The sequence below is a fragment of the Eleutherodactylus coqui genome, chromosome 5 (assembly GCF_035609145.1).
Source record: "Eleutherodactylus coqui strain aEleCoq1 chromosome 5, aEleCoq1.hap1, whole genome shotgun sequence".
NCBI classification, from domain to species: domain Eukaryota; kingdom Metazoa; phylum Chordata; class Amphibia; order Anura; family Eleutherodactylidae; genus Eleutherodactylus; species Eleutherodactylus coqui.
Window position 1 is genome coordinate 39,651,484 of NC_089841.1, and position 17,204 is coordinate 39,668,687.

The 17,204-nt window shown below is 46.8% G+C and overlaps 2 protein-coding genes across 2 annotated transcripts in view; both read right to left on the reverse strand.

Annotated features, from left to right (window-relative positions):
* Positions 1-6,701, reverse strand: part of LOC136629206 (oocyte zinc finger protein XlCOF22-like) — a 31,031-nt gene extending 24,330 nt beyond the window's left edge. The window contains exons 1-2 of the mRNA XM_066605385.1: positions 6,620-6,701; positions 6,010-6,100 (exon numbers count right to left, since the gene is read on the reverse strand). The gene's annotated coding sequence lies outside the window, so the exon portion shown is untranslated. The remainder of the gene's footprint in view (positions 1-6,009; positions 6,101-6,619) is intronic.
* A 48-nt stretch (positions 6,702-6,749) lies between these two features.
* On the reverse strand, positions 6,750-16,525 carry LOC136628749 (gastrula zinc finger protein XlCGF66.1-like). The gene is made up of 5 exons (XM_066604848.1): positions 16,179-16,525; positions 15,293-15,350; positions 15,072-15,221; positions 6,973-7,152; positions 6,750-6,890 (listed from the first exon to the last, which is right to left on the reverse strand). Exons 3-5 carry the CDS (start codon positions 15,147-15,149, stop codon positions 6,750-6,752), a joined length of 399 nt encoding a protein of 132 aa, XP_066460945.1. The 5' UTR covers positions 15,150-15,221; positions 15,293-15,350; positions 16,179-16,525.
* Between the last annotated feature and the right edge of the window lie 679 nt (positions 16,526-17,204).

Consider the following 17,204-nt stretch of genomic DNA (forward strand, 5'->3'; position numbering starts at 1 on the left):
CGGGACATTGCAGAGAACCGGGGGTGAGTATCTTCACCTCCCCTCATGGATCCGATCCATGAGGGGAGGTGAAACTTTACTTTTGTTTTACTTTTTAAACTTTTTCGCGATCACCGCTATCGCAATGGATAGCGGTGATCGCGGGCCCGGGGACCGCTCACAGTGGTCCCCGGTAACACCTCCTGGTTCCCGGCTACCTTCAGGAGCCGGGAGCCAGGAGATTTTAAATTTGCCGGGGACACCCGGGCTTCTGCGCGTGCGCGTGACGTCATCGTCAGGCGCGCATGCGCAGAAGGCCGCCGGCGGGTCCGGGAGGACCAGATCTCCGGGGGACACCGCCGACAAGCCGTGTGAGTATTTTCAGCTGCCGTGATGGATCCGATCCATCATAGCAGCTGAATATCTAACTTTTTACGCACTTTTCTTTGCTTTTTTGCGATCGGCGCTATCCATTGCATAGCGCCGATCGCAATGCCGGGGGGGACTGCCTGCATCCTGGGATGACAGCTCCATGCTGTCGGCTACCTGCGGGCACCGACAGCATGGAGCTGTCACGTCCTCAGGCCAGTGGGCATCAATCCAAAGAGGATGCATAAAACTACGTCCTCTAGGATTAAGGCCCACTTTCTGAGGACGTAGTTTCCCGATGGGGCCGTCGTTAAGGGGTTAATCAATGAAATACTAATGTCGATAATAGTAGACAAATATGATAGGTTTCTGAGTATTTGGACCCCATGGATAGATTATGCCCTCCCTGCAATGGGGTTTGGCCCAACAACCTCTCTATAAATCCAAAACTCAAAACAGTCTTACAATCCCCCCCCCCCCCTTTGGGTCATTACACCGAGAGAGAAGAACCCCCCTCCTCCTCCCCTTTGACCTCCATTGGCCCTGGCCAGGCCATTGTTACCAGTGAATTGCTACTAACAGAAATACAACAATGAAAGCCGGAGAAAACTCTGGTTATATCGGAACACCAAAAACTTGGTATTGCTTATCAAGCCAGATCAAATATTGCTATGTGATACCTCATCTATAATACGCCAAAATAATTTTCCATACAAAATTTTAGTTGACTTTGGTTTTTAAGGCGACTAAATAGTCTAAAATAGTCATGCTGATTTAAAAAATGCAGTTAGCTTTCTATCAAGTCAGGTTTTTAATCTAAATGCAATTACTCAGCCTGGGTTGAGTGGAGCACAAGTGTTCTCCTATTCACCAAGAGCGAACCTCCCTCAAGTAGAGAGGATGACCTTGGCGACCGTTTGTTATTTGTCTAGGCCAGCGGTTCCCAAACTGTACTCCGCAGAGCCCTTGGGGTTCCGTGAGCAACAGTCAAGGGGTTCCGACCAAGGGGCACCGTGGGGCTCCAACGGCCGCTCACAGTCAGGGGCTCCGACGGCTGCTCACCAATGTAGTGACTACTAGCAGGGTGTCAGAGTTCCCCACCGGTAACCACACTTCAACACTGATCCCGGTGCAGACTCTGACGTCAGTGTGCACCCGGGATCCTCCTCCCCTGAGTCTCTCCTCCTTAGTTCCGCAGGAGATAACAAGGGAAGAAGTGTTCCAGGCTCACACACTGACGACAGTGTGCACCTAGGATCCTCCTCCCCTGAGTCCTCTCCTTCTTAGTTCTGCAGTAGAGGGCAAGTGAGGAAGTATTCCGAGCTCACACACTGACATCAGTGTGCACCTGGGATCAGTGCTGAGCAGAGGAAGAGCAGCGCTGACTGCAAGGAGGAGGTAAGTATATGGGTTGGGGGACTAATATTACTGAAGCTACTGTGGTATTAATATTACTGAGGGGGTTAATATTACTGCGTCTACTGTGGGGTTAATATTACTGAGGGGGTTAATATTACTGTGGCTACTGTGAGCTTAATATTGCTGAAGGGGTTAATATTAGTACTGTGGCTACTGTGGGGTTAATATTACTACTGGGGCTTCTGTGGGGTCACTATTACTACTGGGGCCACTGTGGGGAGTCACTATTACTACCGAGGCCACTGTGGGTGGTCACTATTACTAATGCAGCCCCTGTGGGGGAAGCTATTACTACTGGAGCCACTGTGAGGGTCGCTATTACTACTGAGGCCACTGTGTGGGTTGCTATTACTACTGAAGCCACTGTGGGGTCACTATTACTACTGGGGCCACTGTGGGGTCACTATTACTACTGAGGCCACTGTGGAGAGTCACTATTACTAACGAGGCCACTGTGGGTGGTCACTATTACTACTGCAGCCCCTGTGGGGGAAGCTATTACTACTGGGGCCACTGTGGGGTCACTATTACTACTGGGGCCACTGTGGGGTCACTATTACTACCGAGGCCACTGTGGATAGTCACTATTACTACCGAGGCCACTGTGGGTGGTCACTATTACTACCAAGGCCACTGTGGGTGGTCACTATTACTACTGCAGCCCCTGTGGGGGAAGCTATTACTACTGGGGCCACTGTGGGGTCACTATTACTACTGGGGCCACTGTGGGTGGTCACTATTACTACCAAGGCCACTGTGGGTGGTCACTATTACTACTGCAGCCTCTGTGGGGGAAGCTATTACTACTGAGGCCACTGTGGGGGTCGCTATTACTACTGGGGCCACTGTGGGGTCCCTATTACTACTGTGGGCCACTGTGGGCGTTTCTATTACTACTGAGGGCACTGTGGGGGTCACTATTACTACTGGGACCACTCTAGGAGATGCTATTACTACTGCAGCCCCTGTGGGGGAAGCTATTACTACTGGGGCCACTGTGGGGTCACTATTACTACTGGGGCCACTGTGGGGTCACTATTACTACCGAGGCCACTGTGGAGAGTCACTATTACTACATCCAATGCTCCAGCGTTCCTCCCTGTATTTTTTTTTAAAAGGCTCTGTCCTTTTTATAACGACGGAGGTAAAAATTGTATGTTGTGATAAGCCACGCCCCTAATCCTTCTCCTAACCACACCTTGGGTTTCCACGAGAAACTTTTGCCTCAAAAAGGGCTCCATGGCTGAAAAAGTTTGGGAACCACTTGTCCTGGCTGTTCAGTTTTCTTGGTGCCAGTGTGGTGAGGAGTTGTGTGCCGCTCTACATAGTGAATTACCAAAATGTATTTTATTTACACACTTATTTCTTTTCCTGCAGATAATGTCTACACCTGCTATTTCTTGCCGTAAGTGCCTAAACAACCCTGATTCCTTTTGCTATATTTGTGGCAGTATTACCATTCTCAGACAAAGGGCGAACATCAGCGCATTTGTCAAGCAGGCCTATTTTGTATATTTCAAAATTAAACTTGGTGATCAATATAAGTCTCAGGCCTCTCACAAGGTGTGCCAGCAGTGTGTCGAGAGTTTACGAATGTGGACGAAAGCAACACGTGATAAGTTGCCATTTGGTATACCTATGGTTTGACGAGAGCTAAAAGATCATTGCAGTTGCTGTTACTTTTTTATAGTGAAAACTTTAAGACTAGAGATGAGTGAGCATACTCGGAAAAGCACTACTCGCTCGAGTAATGTGCTTTATCCGAGTATCGCTGTGCTCGGGTCTGAAGATTCGGGTGCCGCTGCGGCTGACAGGTGAGTCGCAGCGGGGAGCAGGGGAGAGCGGGCGGGAGAGAGGGAGAGAAAGATCTTACCTCCGTTCCTCCCCGCTCTCCCCTGCAGCTCCCCGCTCCGTGCCGGCACCCGAATCTTCAGGGACGAGCACAGCGATACTCGGATACAGCAAATTACTCGAGTGAGTAGTGCTTTTCCGAGTACGCTCGCTCATCTCTATTCAAGACATAACAAGAATAAATAAACTGGCACTGGGATTTCAGCTATATGTCTAGTGTCTCAGTCAGATGAAATCCCAGAGCCAGTTTTCGTTGAACTACCCTCTCTTGAAGAACATGATTATGGTGAAAAACTAAGTGACAGCAATGATGAAGAGTTTTAAATTGAAGATGACTTAGTTCATAAGAAATTAGATCAGCATGACCTGCATGATTTGGCAGGAGATTTGAGACCATCAGAAAAGGCTTCAGAACTCCTAGCATCAAGACTGCATGAGAAAAATGTGCTTGAAAAAGGAGTAAAGGTATCCTACGCTCGATCTAGAGAAATTGCATTTCTACAATCCTTTAGAAATGACAGTGGCTTTGTGTATTGCCATAATATACATGGTTTAATGGAGGAATTAGGAAGTCCAATCTATAACTCAACTGAATAGAGAGTGTTCATCGATAGCTCAAAGAAGAGCATAAAGTGTGTCCTCCTCCACAATGGCAATTTATTTGGCGCAGTCCCAGTTGGCCATTCAGTTTCTCTTTGTGGACACATAAAGAGAGTCTTTGAGTTGTTGCAATATCACAAACACAATTGGATCATGTGTGTTGATTTTAAGATGATATGTTTCCTTCTTGGTCAGCAATGAGGATACACCAAGTATCACTGTTATATGTGCATTTTAGACAGCAGAGCTCATGAGAAACATGGGGTGGAAAGGAGTTGGCTATCGAGATCTGACCTCAAACCTGGTGATCCAAACCTTCTACATGAGCCACTTGTTGACAGAAAGAACATTGTATTTCCACCTCTGCACATGAATCTGGGTCTCATCTAACAATCCGTTAAAGCTTTGCCAACTGAAGGAGACTGTTTCAAGAACCTCATTTTGGCATTTCCTATCCTGTCATTTGAAAAAATGAAAGCTGGTGTGTTTGATGGTCCACTAATTCAGCAACTTATCAGAGATGAACATTTCATCAGGACATGTCAGAACTCCAAAAGAACGCTTGGTTACCATTCAAAGACATTGTCAAGGACTTTCTTGGAAATAAGCGAGCAAAGAATTACACCAAAATTGTCCAGAAACTCCTGGAGCACTATAAAATGCTTGGATGCAACATGACCATCAAGGTGCATTTTTTGCATAGCCATATTGATGACTTCCTGGAAGACCTTGGTCAGTGATAAGCAAGGTGAAAGATTCCACCAAGATTTTAAGCTCATGGACGGATGGTATCAGGGTAGATGGCATGTACATATGATGGCTGACCATTGTTGGAGCATCAGGCGAGATAGCCACAGATTAAACACTCCAGGAAAAGATATATGTATAAACTTTTACCTTATCTGCTACTACTTGCACACAATTTGATGTACAAAAACAAAATATCCTTTGTATGGACAAAATGATGATTATGATCATTCAATCAGTCTGATCCGACCTTCGGTCACCTAATAGATCACTGTTCTCCATGCGTTCCTGTCTTTCACCAATTCTTTCAGTTCGTCACTTGACATGTCCATGGTGGCCTTGATCGTATCCAGCCATCTTGTTCTTTGTCATCCTGATCTTCCCTTTCCACTGACCTTGCCAAGCATAAATACTGTTTCCAGTGAGTTAGTGTGCATCACCTGTCCATAAAAAGAGAGCCGCTGTTTGATGATTTTGCCGTCTAGTGATATTTTTGGTTTGACGCGATCTAATACTGCCTTGTTTGTTGTCATGGCAGTCCAAGGTGTCCGGATCCTTCTCCTCCAGCACCATAGTCCAAACACATCAATTTTACTTCTGTCTGTTTTCCTGAGCGTCCAACTTTTGCAACCATACGTCATTATGGGGAAGACGATTACACTGACCAATCTGGTTTTTGTTGCAATGCTAATATCCTTGCTTTTCCAGATCTTTTCTATTCCTTGCATTGCAATCCTACCAAGTGTAACCTGTCTAGTGACCTCATGTCCAGATTGCCCGTTGCAATCGATTTTGGATCCAAGGTCTTAATCCAGAATATGGTGATCCCTTGACTTGGTGCCACATTGGCCATACACATGAGATAAGTATTGGACAGAATACAGCTGATTAATTGTGTTAGTTCATTCATATGAACGGCCTGACCATCGCATGTCAGAATAAATTGGAAGATCAGCATGATGGTTTGTGCAGAATGACAAATTACATGTGCTTGATCACGTCATCTGTGACTCTTCTCTGCTGTATTTAGTGGTTACTACTCACCTGGGCGGTTACCTGTAGGAATCTCCTCTTTACACCGCTGATCGCCCCTCACATTATTAATATCAGTCAGATCTTCATCCTGATACAAAAGCTGTGAATCAAATATTGTAAAAGTCAGCAGACGGTTGGAGAAGTCATGTGGAAGGTTTTACATGACCAAAAATAATCATTAATTATTATGACAAACAACTATGACCTGCCAGCAGTAGTTATCAGTGCCACATAATTGCAGGTCTAGAAGCTGGACATATATATTAGATAGTGGCTCAATGACCCCTCAGGAACCTCATACAGATGTATATCCGGCATGGCTAGACGCGCTGCATGTTGTCTCAGTGGAGGAGATCAGCGTCTACCAGACACATCCGCTGTTTGTCTCGGGGGAAATAAAGGAGCAGATAGATATAAATCCAACCTGTTGGCTCCTTATTCCCATTAGCAGTCTCCACCGCCAGAAAACTGGGAGAAGATCCAGACAACATGTAATGTCTCTGGTCAGCGGTAATCCTGCCATCTCCACCGGCCTCATCACACAAGTAGAAGACATCTAATAAGACTGAAGACAAGAGCTTCACAGCCTTCTACAGATCAGAGGGACATCTCCATCTACCTGATGGTCCTGTGGAAGAAGAGGACGGGGACATCTCTCTGGTGGGCTTCTCTTACTGGATGGAACTGGAGGAAACACAGACAGACACTGAAGTCATTCATTACATACAGATAATAAAGTCCCCGTGTATTTAGTCCTGTCTATTACCTGGTGATGGGAGTGGCTGGCGGGTCTTCATCATGGCCTCCTTGTACAGATCCTTGTGTCCTTCTAAATACTCCCACTCCTCCATGGAGAAATAGACAGCGACATCCTGACACCTTACAGGAACCTGACAACACAATATACAGTCATTACCCAGAAGCCTCCAGTGCTGTTACTGTATAATGTCCCAGCATTCCCTGCAGCGTCACCTCTCCAGTCAGCAGCTCAATCATCTTGTTGGTGAGTTCCAGAATCTTCTGTACATTGATATCCTCATGTATCAGGGGGTGAGGTGGGGGCCTCATGATTGGGCTATGGGGTCTTTCCCATCCATCACACACAGGGGCCCGACAGCCATCACTAGAGGTCTTCTTCACTATTGGGTAATCCTGTATATGGGGAGACAGTAATAAATATCACTACAGACATTTCAAGAATTCATCACCTCTCCAGGGACATCATCTGTAATTACCATAGATAAGAATGATGTAATGTGACATCAGAATCTCTCCCCTTTCAAGTCATATAATCTGTTGTTACACTACATCATTCTTATCTATAGTAATATCATCAGAATCTCCCTCCTCTTCAGTGACTATCGGATCCATAGGAGCTTCCGGACTCCTTGAGGATAGCTACTGTGTTTCACAAGTCTCTGCTTAGACAATATATTGATCCTGGGGTTGGTTCGTCCCCTCCTGCTCTTATTGAAGTGGATGGAAATCTACAATTTCAGATCAGTCGCATTATAGACTCCCGCTATGTGAGGAGCACATTACAGTATTTGATTCATTGGTGGGGATACGGACCAGAGGAAAGGACATGGGTCTTGTCTGCAGATGTCAATGTGGACCATCGAAAGTTATCATAAATATAACCCAGGTAGACTGGGTTAGTGGTCCAGAGGACCCCTCCAGAAGTGGAGGTACTGTTGTGTCAGTTTGAACCTGTGTATTTGGTCATACTTCAGGGGTTTCTGGAGGATGCCTCCAGACCCCTAGGACCCGGTCTACCCTGGTTATGTTTATGATCGCTTTTTCTGAGACAGTCTGCCCTGATATACACGGCTGGTACTCACGTACTTTTCTCTGGCTTTTATCACCACGAATGGAGCAAAAACTGTAGGGTGTTCCTTACATAGCTGGAGTCTTTAAAGCAACTGATCTCAAATTGAAGATCTCCATCCACTATGTCAGGGGCAGGATGGGACGAACCAACCCTAAGATCAATATATTGTTTAGGTAGAGACTTAGGCACCTCCTCCCAAATTATCTCGATATTAAAGGAAAACTTACCTTCTTCTGGTACCTCTAAACATGCATTAGTAAGCAAACTAAAACAAGGGTGAAATCCATAGTTACAAAAAATGGTGAAGTGCCTGTAGATTCCAAAGACCTATTATTCTATGCGAACTCAGCCAAAGGCCAAAATATACCACCGCAAGTATTGCTCCAAATTTTGATTACACTTTTCTGTTTGACCGTTCGTCTGAGGATGATATGCATTGAGGAAGGGAAGTTGAAATCCTAACTGAATACACAAAAACTGCCAAAATTTGGAAACAAACTATACTCCCCCTTCATAGGTTCTGCACCATATCCATGCCCTGAGAAAGAACAGCCCCCACTCCATTTGCTAAAGCGTCCATCTCTACAAAAGAAGGCCTGGACACCTCCGGCTGCACCAAATTCTAAGAGACTGCAATGCTTTCCGGAGACCATTTTGACAAGAAGCCACCCTTTCTAATCATGTCTGTTAGGGGTTCAACCACTCCAGAAAAACTTTGAATGAACTTGCGATAATAATTGGAGAATCCCAGAAATCTCTGAAAGGCTTTAACCCCTTCCCTCCCCAGGACGTACCGGTACGTCCTTGGAGCCTGGTACTTCCCGCAACAGGACGTACCGGTACGTCATCGGAATAGCGCGAGATCATCACTGACCTCGCGCTATCCCGCAGCGGGAGCCAGCTGTCAGTCACAGCCGGCGTCCCGCTGCAACAGCGGGGTGGCATCGGAGATGCGCCCCCCGCTGTTAACCCCTTCCCTGCCGCGATCTAATTACATCGCGGCAGGGAAAGAGTTTACAGAGGGCGCGTGCTCCCTCTGTGTCTCCGGCTGGCTCTCGCGATGTCATCGCGAGAGCCCGGCCTGTCACCATGGCAACAGGACTCCAGACACTGGCGTCCTGTATTGCCTATACCTATGATCGCTGTATAAGTGATAAGACATGGCAGAGCAGTAGCTCTGCCATGCCTTATGACAGCAATCATAGGCATAGTGCTGCAAGTCCCTCAGAGGGACTCAAATAGTGAAAAAAAAAGAAAAGAAAAATGTAAAAAAAAGAAAAATGTAAAAAACTCCTTTTTTTATGCTTTTTCTAATATTAGCATAAAAGAAGGTAAAAAAAAATTAAAACCCCGCATATTTGGTATTGACGCGTCCGTAACGCCGTGTACAAAAAGTTGAACACGCTTTTTATTTTGTACAACAAAAAGCGTAAAAAGAAAAAGCTAAAAAACAGAGGCAAAATGCTAATTTTTAGCATTTTGCCTCCGAAAAAATGCAATAAAAGTGATCAAAAAAGCCGTACATTCCCCAAAATGGTACCAATAAAAACTACAGCTTGTCTTGCAAAAAATAAGCCCTCATAGAGCTCCGTACATAGAAAAATAAAAAAGTTACAGGACTTTGAATGCAGCTATAGAGAAAAAAATAAGATTTCCAAAAAAAAGGGTTTTTATTGCAAAAAAGTGTTAAAACCTAAAACAAATATAACAATTTTGGTATCGTTGTAACCGTACCGACCCGCAGAAAAAATTTAATGTGTCATTTATGCTGCATGATTAACGCTGTAAAAAAATAAATAAATCTATGGCAGAATTGATGCGTTTTCTCTCCCTGTTATCATAAAAAAATAATAAAAGTTTTACGATATAGTCTATGTACACAAAAGTGGCACCGATAAAAACTACAGTTCGCCACGCAAAAAACAAGCCATTATATGGCCGCGTTGACGGAAAAATAAAAAAGTTATGGCTTTTGAAAAATGGAGATGAAAAAATACCAAAAATCGCTTGGTCCTCAACGCCAAAATAGGCCATGTCATTAAGGGGTTAACATTGTCTGGTCTTACCAAGTCTTGAACTATCCGAACCTACTCTGGGTCCATCCTGAATCCCTTCTGGGTGACAATATAAGATGATCCAGAAAGGAAACTTCGTGAACAGCAGAGACATTTTTCTCTTCTTGCAAATAATTTATTCTCACGTAGTGCATGGAGAACAAGACAAACATCAGAAACATGAGATTCATAGTCTGGAGAAAAAATAGGAGTATGATCCAAACACACGAGTACAACGTGACCGGTAAACTCATGCAGAACTTCATTTATCAAGGCTTGAAACACTGCAGGTGCATTGGTTAGGCCAAAAGGTGTAACCAAGCTTTCAAAATGTCCCTCCCAGGGCCTTATGCAATCTTTTTCATGGAAGGGTAACCGTGTGGATTCTTTCAGGCCTCCTATTCATGACCCTGAATCCTAACAGGCAATTTTATAACTAGCCTAATTATGTCTGCTAAACCAATTTCCTTTGTTTCACACAATGTCCAGGGGTTTAATTCTCCTGTCAAGAGACACAAAGCCTTTGACTTTTACCACGTAATTCGGGCTGACATTGTTTTCCTCCGGGAGATTCATTTTGCCCCCACCTTCACTCCAACCTTCTTCCACCGCAATTACCCAACACACTATCTGGCCTCCGCATAGGAGAAGAAGAGAGGTCTGGGGATATGGATATCTAGGCAAACATCCTTCACTCTACAGAAGATCCACCGGGAACCCGAGGGTAGGTTTCTAATAATTTCGGGTACACTTAAAGGGGTTGTCCCGCGCCGAAACGTTTTTTTTTTTTTCAATAGCCCCCCCGTTCGGCGCGAGACAAACCCGATGCAGGCATAAAAAAAACAAACCGTCCAGTACTTACCCGAATCCCCGCGCTCCGGCGACTTCTGACTTACCTTGTGAAGATGGCCGCCGGGATCTTCACCCTCGGTGGACCGCAGGTCTTCTGTGCGGTCCATTGCCGATTCCAGCCTCCTGATTGGCTGGAATTGGCACGTGACGGGGCGGAGCTACGAGGAGCCGCTCTCCGGCACGAGCGGCCCCATTCAGAAAAGAAGAAGACCGGACTGCGCAAGCGCGTCTAATCGGGCGATTAGACGCTGAAAATTAGACGGCACCATGGAGACGGGGACGCTAGCAACGGAACAGGTAAGTGAATAACTTCTGTATGGCTCATATTTAATGCACAATGTACATTACAAAGTGCATTAATATGGCCATACAGAAGTGTATACCCCCACTTTGTTTCGCGGGACAACCCCTTTAATGGTTCACAAGTCAGATTTGTTAATTATTATGCCCCCAACACTAAACAACTGCCCGTCTGGCATAACCTTCTATCCACTTGGCTCCCCCGCTTCGCAAACCCAACTATTTTCGGTGGAATTTCTAATTTAGCTCTAGACATTTCCCTTTGTGAAAACTAAACTATCTTGGATCATGGTCCATGAGAAGCTGGCAGCCATCCTTATGGACCGCAAAACATTATATGAAAAAACATGGATGTGTTGGTATTAATATTTTGTAGAATTCAACAGCTAGATCCCATTTCCATCCAGTGGACCCTACCTTACCATCAAGCGCATCCTCCACACCCCCAACAAACTTATGAAGAAATATAACCTTTGTTTTGGACAATAGAAGGCCCATCCTAATTCTTCACACCAGACATAAGTATATGATAAGTAATAAGTACAGCTATAGTCGTCCCCCCCCCCTACTCTTCCCTTTTGTGTTCCCCTTCTCTTGTCTCCCCTTAATCTCTTATTTTTGTTTCTTGACCTCTCCTTTTATCCCTATTTTATTAGGGGTCAATGTTATTGAAGAAAGAAAACCTAGAACTTTATTAAAAAAATCTGTTACATAACTTTATTGTCATTCTTGATGATCTTGTAACCCCGATTTAAAACATGACTTTAATGTTGAAATTTTCGAATGATATAACATTCTTAAAATCAATAAAAATCTTTGTTAACCAAAATGCCCCTCCAGGGTGTTCAAAGCAGTCTTCCATTCTTCCCTCCCCCCCTCCCCCCCCTTGACACAAATTAAATTATAAGCACCCTGTAAATCCAATTTAGTAAACCAGCTGGCCCCAGACACCTAACTAAAAAGATCTAGGATAAGTGGCAATGGATGCAGCATCATAATTTTGTTGAATTCACTGAAATCTAAACAAGGCTGCAACCCCCCCATCCTTTTTCTTCACAAAAAAAAAAACAACCTGCGACCAATGGAAAATGAGAAGGACAAATATGCCTCTTTTTTGGGCTGTCCTGTAAATACTCCCCAAGGGGCTGTCTTTCAGGAACCTTTAAGTTATACAAGGGACTTTTGGGTAGCCTACAGCCTGGGATAAGCTCAATGGAACAATCCCCTTTTTGATGGGGTGGTAACCTATCTGCTGCCTTTTCAGAAAAAAATGTTTGCAAATTCCTGTACGAAATCAAGTAATTCACCCACCTGGACCGAGAACACTTCTGCGGACATGCAATCAGAAGTACAAGAAGGATTACATTTGATTATATTCCCCTTCTTCCAATCCACCACTGGGGTGTGCAACTGCAACCAAGGTGAGCCTAGCACCACCTATGTCGGGAGGGACTCCATGACATACAATGTGATAGTCTTGATGTGAAACTGACCAATTTTGAGACGAACATTCAGGACAACATACTCTAAAAGTTTCGGAGATAAGAAGTGGCATCAATAACAGACACTGGAATAGGGAACTCCACTGCTTCTACCTCTAAACCAATGCATTTGACCACTTCATGATGGATTAAAGGGGTTGTCTCGCGGAAGCAGTGAAATTTTTTTTTTGCCCAGTCCCCCTTATTAAGCATACATTACTAAGCCCCTGTGTAAATGACTTTTCTAGCTGGTTTGTACTTACACTTCCAGCGTTTCAGCAACTTATAAAAAGTTTCCCCAAGATGGCCGCCGGCTCTTTTCCCGTCGCTTGTTGTAGCCCGACGTGCGCGCTCCCGAGACGCTACCAGCTGTGTCTCCCTGACAACCAGACGCCCCGCAGCCGCCGACCGGACCCCGGGATTGAATGCGGCCGACCAGTCACCCACCGCCAGGCAGCAGGTAACCGGCGCTAGGCCCCGGCTTCCCCACGCTAGCCCCGGCTCCTAGCGCTACGCCCCGGCTTCCAGCGCTACGCCCCGGCTCCCCAGCGGTAGGCCCCGGCTCCCAGCGCTACGCCCCAGCTCCCAGTGCTACGCCCCGGCTCCCCAGCGGTAGGCCCCGGCTCCCCAGCGGTAGGCCCCGGCTCCCCGCGCTAGCCCCGGCTCCCCAGCGGTAGGCCCCAGCTCCCCAGCGGTAGGCTCCGGGGCCCAGCGGTAGGCCCCGGGGCCACAGCGGTAGGCTCCGGGGCCCAGCGGTAGGCCCCGGGGCCACAGCGGTAGGCCCCGGGGCCCAGCGGTAGGCCCCGGGCCCAGCGGTAGGCTCCAGGGCCACAGCGGTAGGCCACGGGGCCCAGCGGTAGGCTCCGGGGCCCAGCAGTAGGCTCCGGGGCCACAGCGGTAGGCCCCGGGGCCCAGCGGTAGGCTCCGGGGCCCAGCGGTAGGCTCCGGGGCCACAGCGGCAGTCCGTCACGCGTCACCCCCGTCAGTCCGTCACCCATCACTTACCTGGGCGGCTGGGCTGGGCTGGGCTGGGCTGGGCGGCTGGGCTGGGCGGCTCTGCACCTTCCTCTAAGAGAGGATGGTAGCAGAATGGCCGCTCCAGCGCGCTCCCGAGAAGATACAGCTCTTCTGCGCATGCGCAGAAGAGCTGTAGCGGCGAGCACACTGAAGCGGCTCGTGCTCAGAGCAGAAGACCGGACTGCGCAAGCGCGTCTAAAAAAGCAAGCCGCCAGCGAATTTAGACGGAACCATGGAGACGAGGATGCTAGCAACGGAGCAGGTAAGTGAATAACTTCTGTATGGCTCATATTTAATGCACAATGTACATTACAAAGTGCATTAATATGGCCATACAGAAGTGTATAACCCCACTTGATTTCGCGAGACAACCCCTTTAAGTTAACACCAGCTACACAATCCAAGAACATCATTACAAAAAAATTCCCAACAGCAGAACAGATCTTGGCGGGAAGATCCAACCAGGAGGAAGACATCCAAGCGATCTGTGGTCCCAGTGGAAACCTGAACTACACGGAGATTGAACCCACAACCTTCAGGTCTTGAGCGAGAGCTTAGGACTGCGGCTCTGCTGCCTTAACACTCTGTGCCACACTTGGCACATCATTTATTGTTAAGGCTAAAACAAAACTAGCTACATGAAGCTGGATCGTTCTATTGTGTCTCGGTTGCCCACTTTCCAATGCTTTCCAATGGAAATGTCCATATAAGCAAATTATAGACACAGGGAAAAAAATCACATCGAAAAAGAAAATAGGACATGCATAGCCATAGCAGCGTCAAAAGAAAGGAAAATCGCACCTAGACGAGAAAGGCTGCAATTGAAGTAAATGTAAAGGGGGAGCTGCTGCAGGAGCAGGCAAAGCAGCAAAGTATCGTTAGGAGTGAGAGAAAGCTATCAAAAACAATGTGTGAGTGACAGGGAGGGGATAGGAGTACTGAGACATTGGAAGTTTTATGCCCAGTTTTTCATGCACACGGCGGGGCTTCCTTACATCTCCCCATGGGTTCCCTTCATCGCACGGATGAAAGGAAGCCTCGGAGAATCGCTTCATCTTCCTGGGGCTTCCCTTCATTGCAGGGATGAAGAGGAGCCCCAGGGAGATAAAGGTAAGCCCTGGGGAGAGGAAGGGAATTTCCTACATCTCAGTCTCCAGCAGCGCATTTTTTTGGTCACTCTCGGCCGTGTGGATGGCCGAAAACATGCGTCTGATGCTCCAAACTTCAGCACACAAAATCATCCATTCGGACAATTTTCTGCAGAACTAGTTGCAATTTTTTTGCGCAGCTAGCTTTAACGCCCATTTTAACAAGCCCTCAGGCTCAAACTGACACAACATCATCTGTTATTGTTATAGATAAGAATGTCATGTGACATCATCAGAATTCCCCTTCTCTCTAGTAACATCATCTGTTATTACCATAGATAAGAATGATATATTGTGACATCATCAGAATCTCTCCGCCCTCCAGTGACATCATCTGTTATTACCATAGATAAGAATGATATATTGTGACATCATCAGAATCTCTCACCTCTCCAGTAAGCTGGAAGAGTATCTCTAGGGTAAGATTTAATATGCTCTCTGCCATCTTGTTCTTGTCCCTCTCCATCCTTCTTGGGTCAATCAGACAAAAATTGTCTTATGCAGGAGATATCAGCAGAGTATCCTACATTGCAGGGACCTGAATTGAAAGAAGATGAGAAAATACAAAAAACACACAAAACCCCACCAAAAAAGTGCAAATTTGTTTACCTGGAATTTCTATTTCCTGGAGTCCATAGGCAGCACAAGCATAAATGGGTTAAATCTCCTAAGTATAACCAGAGACAGGTCAATTAGCAGTAATTAACTAGGCAATCAAATATTCAATTAAGCTACCCTATAAAACAAATGGATTGTACAAAGATTGCAAGGTATTCCCTTACAATACCCCGTCTCAACTGTAGAATGAGACTCCTGTGTCCCGTTCTCCTGTCACTACAGGTGCTTCTTTCCCCGCAATGATTCATTTCAATGGGGCTGACTAAAATACCTGAGCGGGTGCCGTCAGCTATCTCAATAGTCGGTTTACAAGTAAATGGAGAACTTCATCCAGTCTCCTCCTCTGAGTCCTGCCCTGTGCTATTGTTGCAGGCTTCAACGGGCTAAGCCACACTGGTGGTGGTGCTGCTGCAGCGGCTCATCGCTCGTTCACCATTGCCGCTATCGAGAAATACTCTGCTCCAGCTGCTTAACGCTCTGTCCTGATACAGCTGCAGTTTGAGGTCCCTCTACTCCAGGAATGAGGTTTGTCCTTCTTGTAGCAGGGATCAAGGAGGGTGGCCACCCAGTAATGATCTGATGTTTTGATGTGGGCTATGCGATGATCCTTCTGCAAGAACTGCAGAATAAAAGCACTCATATGCCTCAAAGTGCCCAAGGGTGGTGGCCCATATTTCTAGATGTCAGGCCTAAGAGTGTCCTCCAGCTCGTTTGTCTATCCACATAGAATAGCTAGAGCTAGTGATGAAAGGAACGCTGCGTTACCCCCCTCTCCTGCCTCTGATCTATATTATGACCCTCCTCCTCCTGCTCTTCCTACTCTATACTTCTCTCATGGGTGGAGAAACATGTTGGAGAAGATGCTCCCCATTCTCACCCATTATCTTCAATGAGGCTGGCGGCAGCAGTGTCGGCTCCACTGAAAACGGTGGGAGGTGATCGTGTTCTCCTGCCGCGGCTGTGACAGCTGCAGCGAGGATTAAGGGAGCCCCGCGGAGATGAAGGGAGCCCCCGCAGCGATACAAGGCTGTGAAAACACCTCGCATCCAGGGGTTTTCAAAAGGACTGCGAGGGCGATATCGGCCGTGAATCACGTCCAGATATCAGTCTCGCAAGTGTGCAGCCGTCACTTAGCCATAACGTGGGTACCCGCAGCCCATATGCTATGTTGATTGCACATGGGATGTGGGTTGGACAGCCTACACTGACATCAATGTAAGCCATCTACGCAGATTCCGCGGCAAAATAGAGCGCGCTGCGATTTTTCTTCCGCTCTTGGAATATACAATTTATATCCGTGAGTGTGAATGAAAAAGCAAAAATGTGTGCCCGTGTTTACTGCGGATGTCCCGCGTGGATGGCAGTCACGGAATGTGCGATCCAAATCCGCCTGTGTGACCCTGGCCTTACAGATGACCGCCCTTTTGTCATCACCCGCGGTTTCAAAGAATGTTTTGCAGCAAAACGCCTCACGCCGAAGGTGAAACCGCACGCTCGCCCCTGTGTGGGAAGCCTTATAATAGTAAAAATCGCATTGCACTCGCAGTTCCGCGTTTTACAGATGTGAACCGGGCCGTGACCCTGCGCCCAGCCGCAGAATTGTACTACACATGACCGCGTCCGCACACAGGCGGCCGTGCGCAGTGCACCTGCTTTGTTTATAGTTCCCTTGCTGTTGCTTAGCGATGACACGTATACCCGCAGCCCAACCGCAATGTAATAGTGAAGAGGCGTGTTTATACGCGCAGCGATAGAGAACAATGGCTTCTCTCTCACGAATACATGCCGCATTGTAGAACGTTCTATTTTGCCCTCGTGGATTACGCAATTCGACCCGCCAATGGAAAAGGAACTGTATAAACCAATGTAAATGCCAGAGCTGCAGCGTACCACACAGACGTAC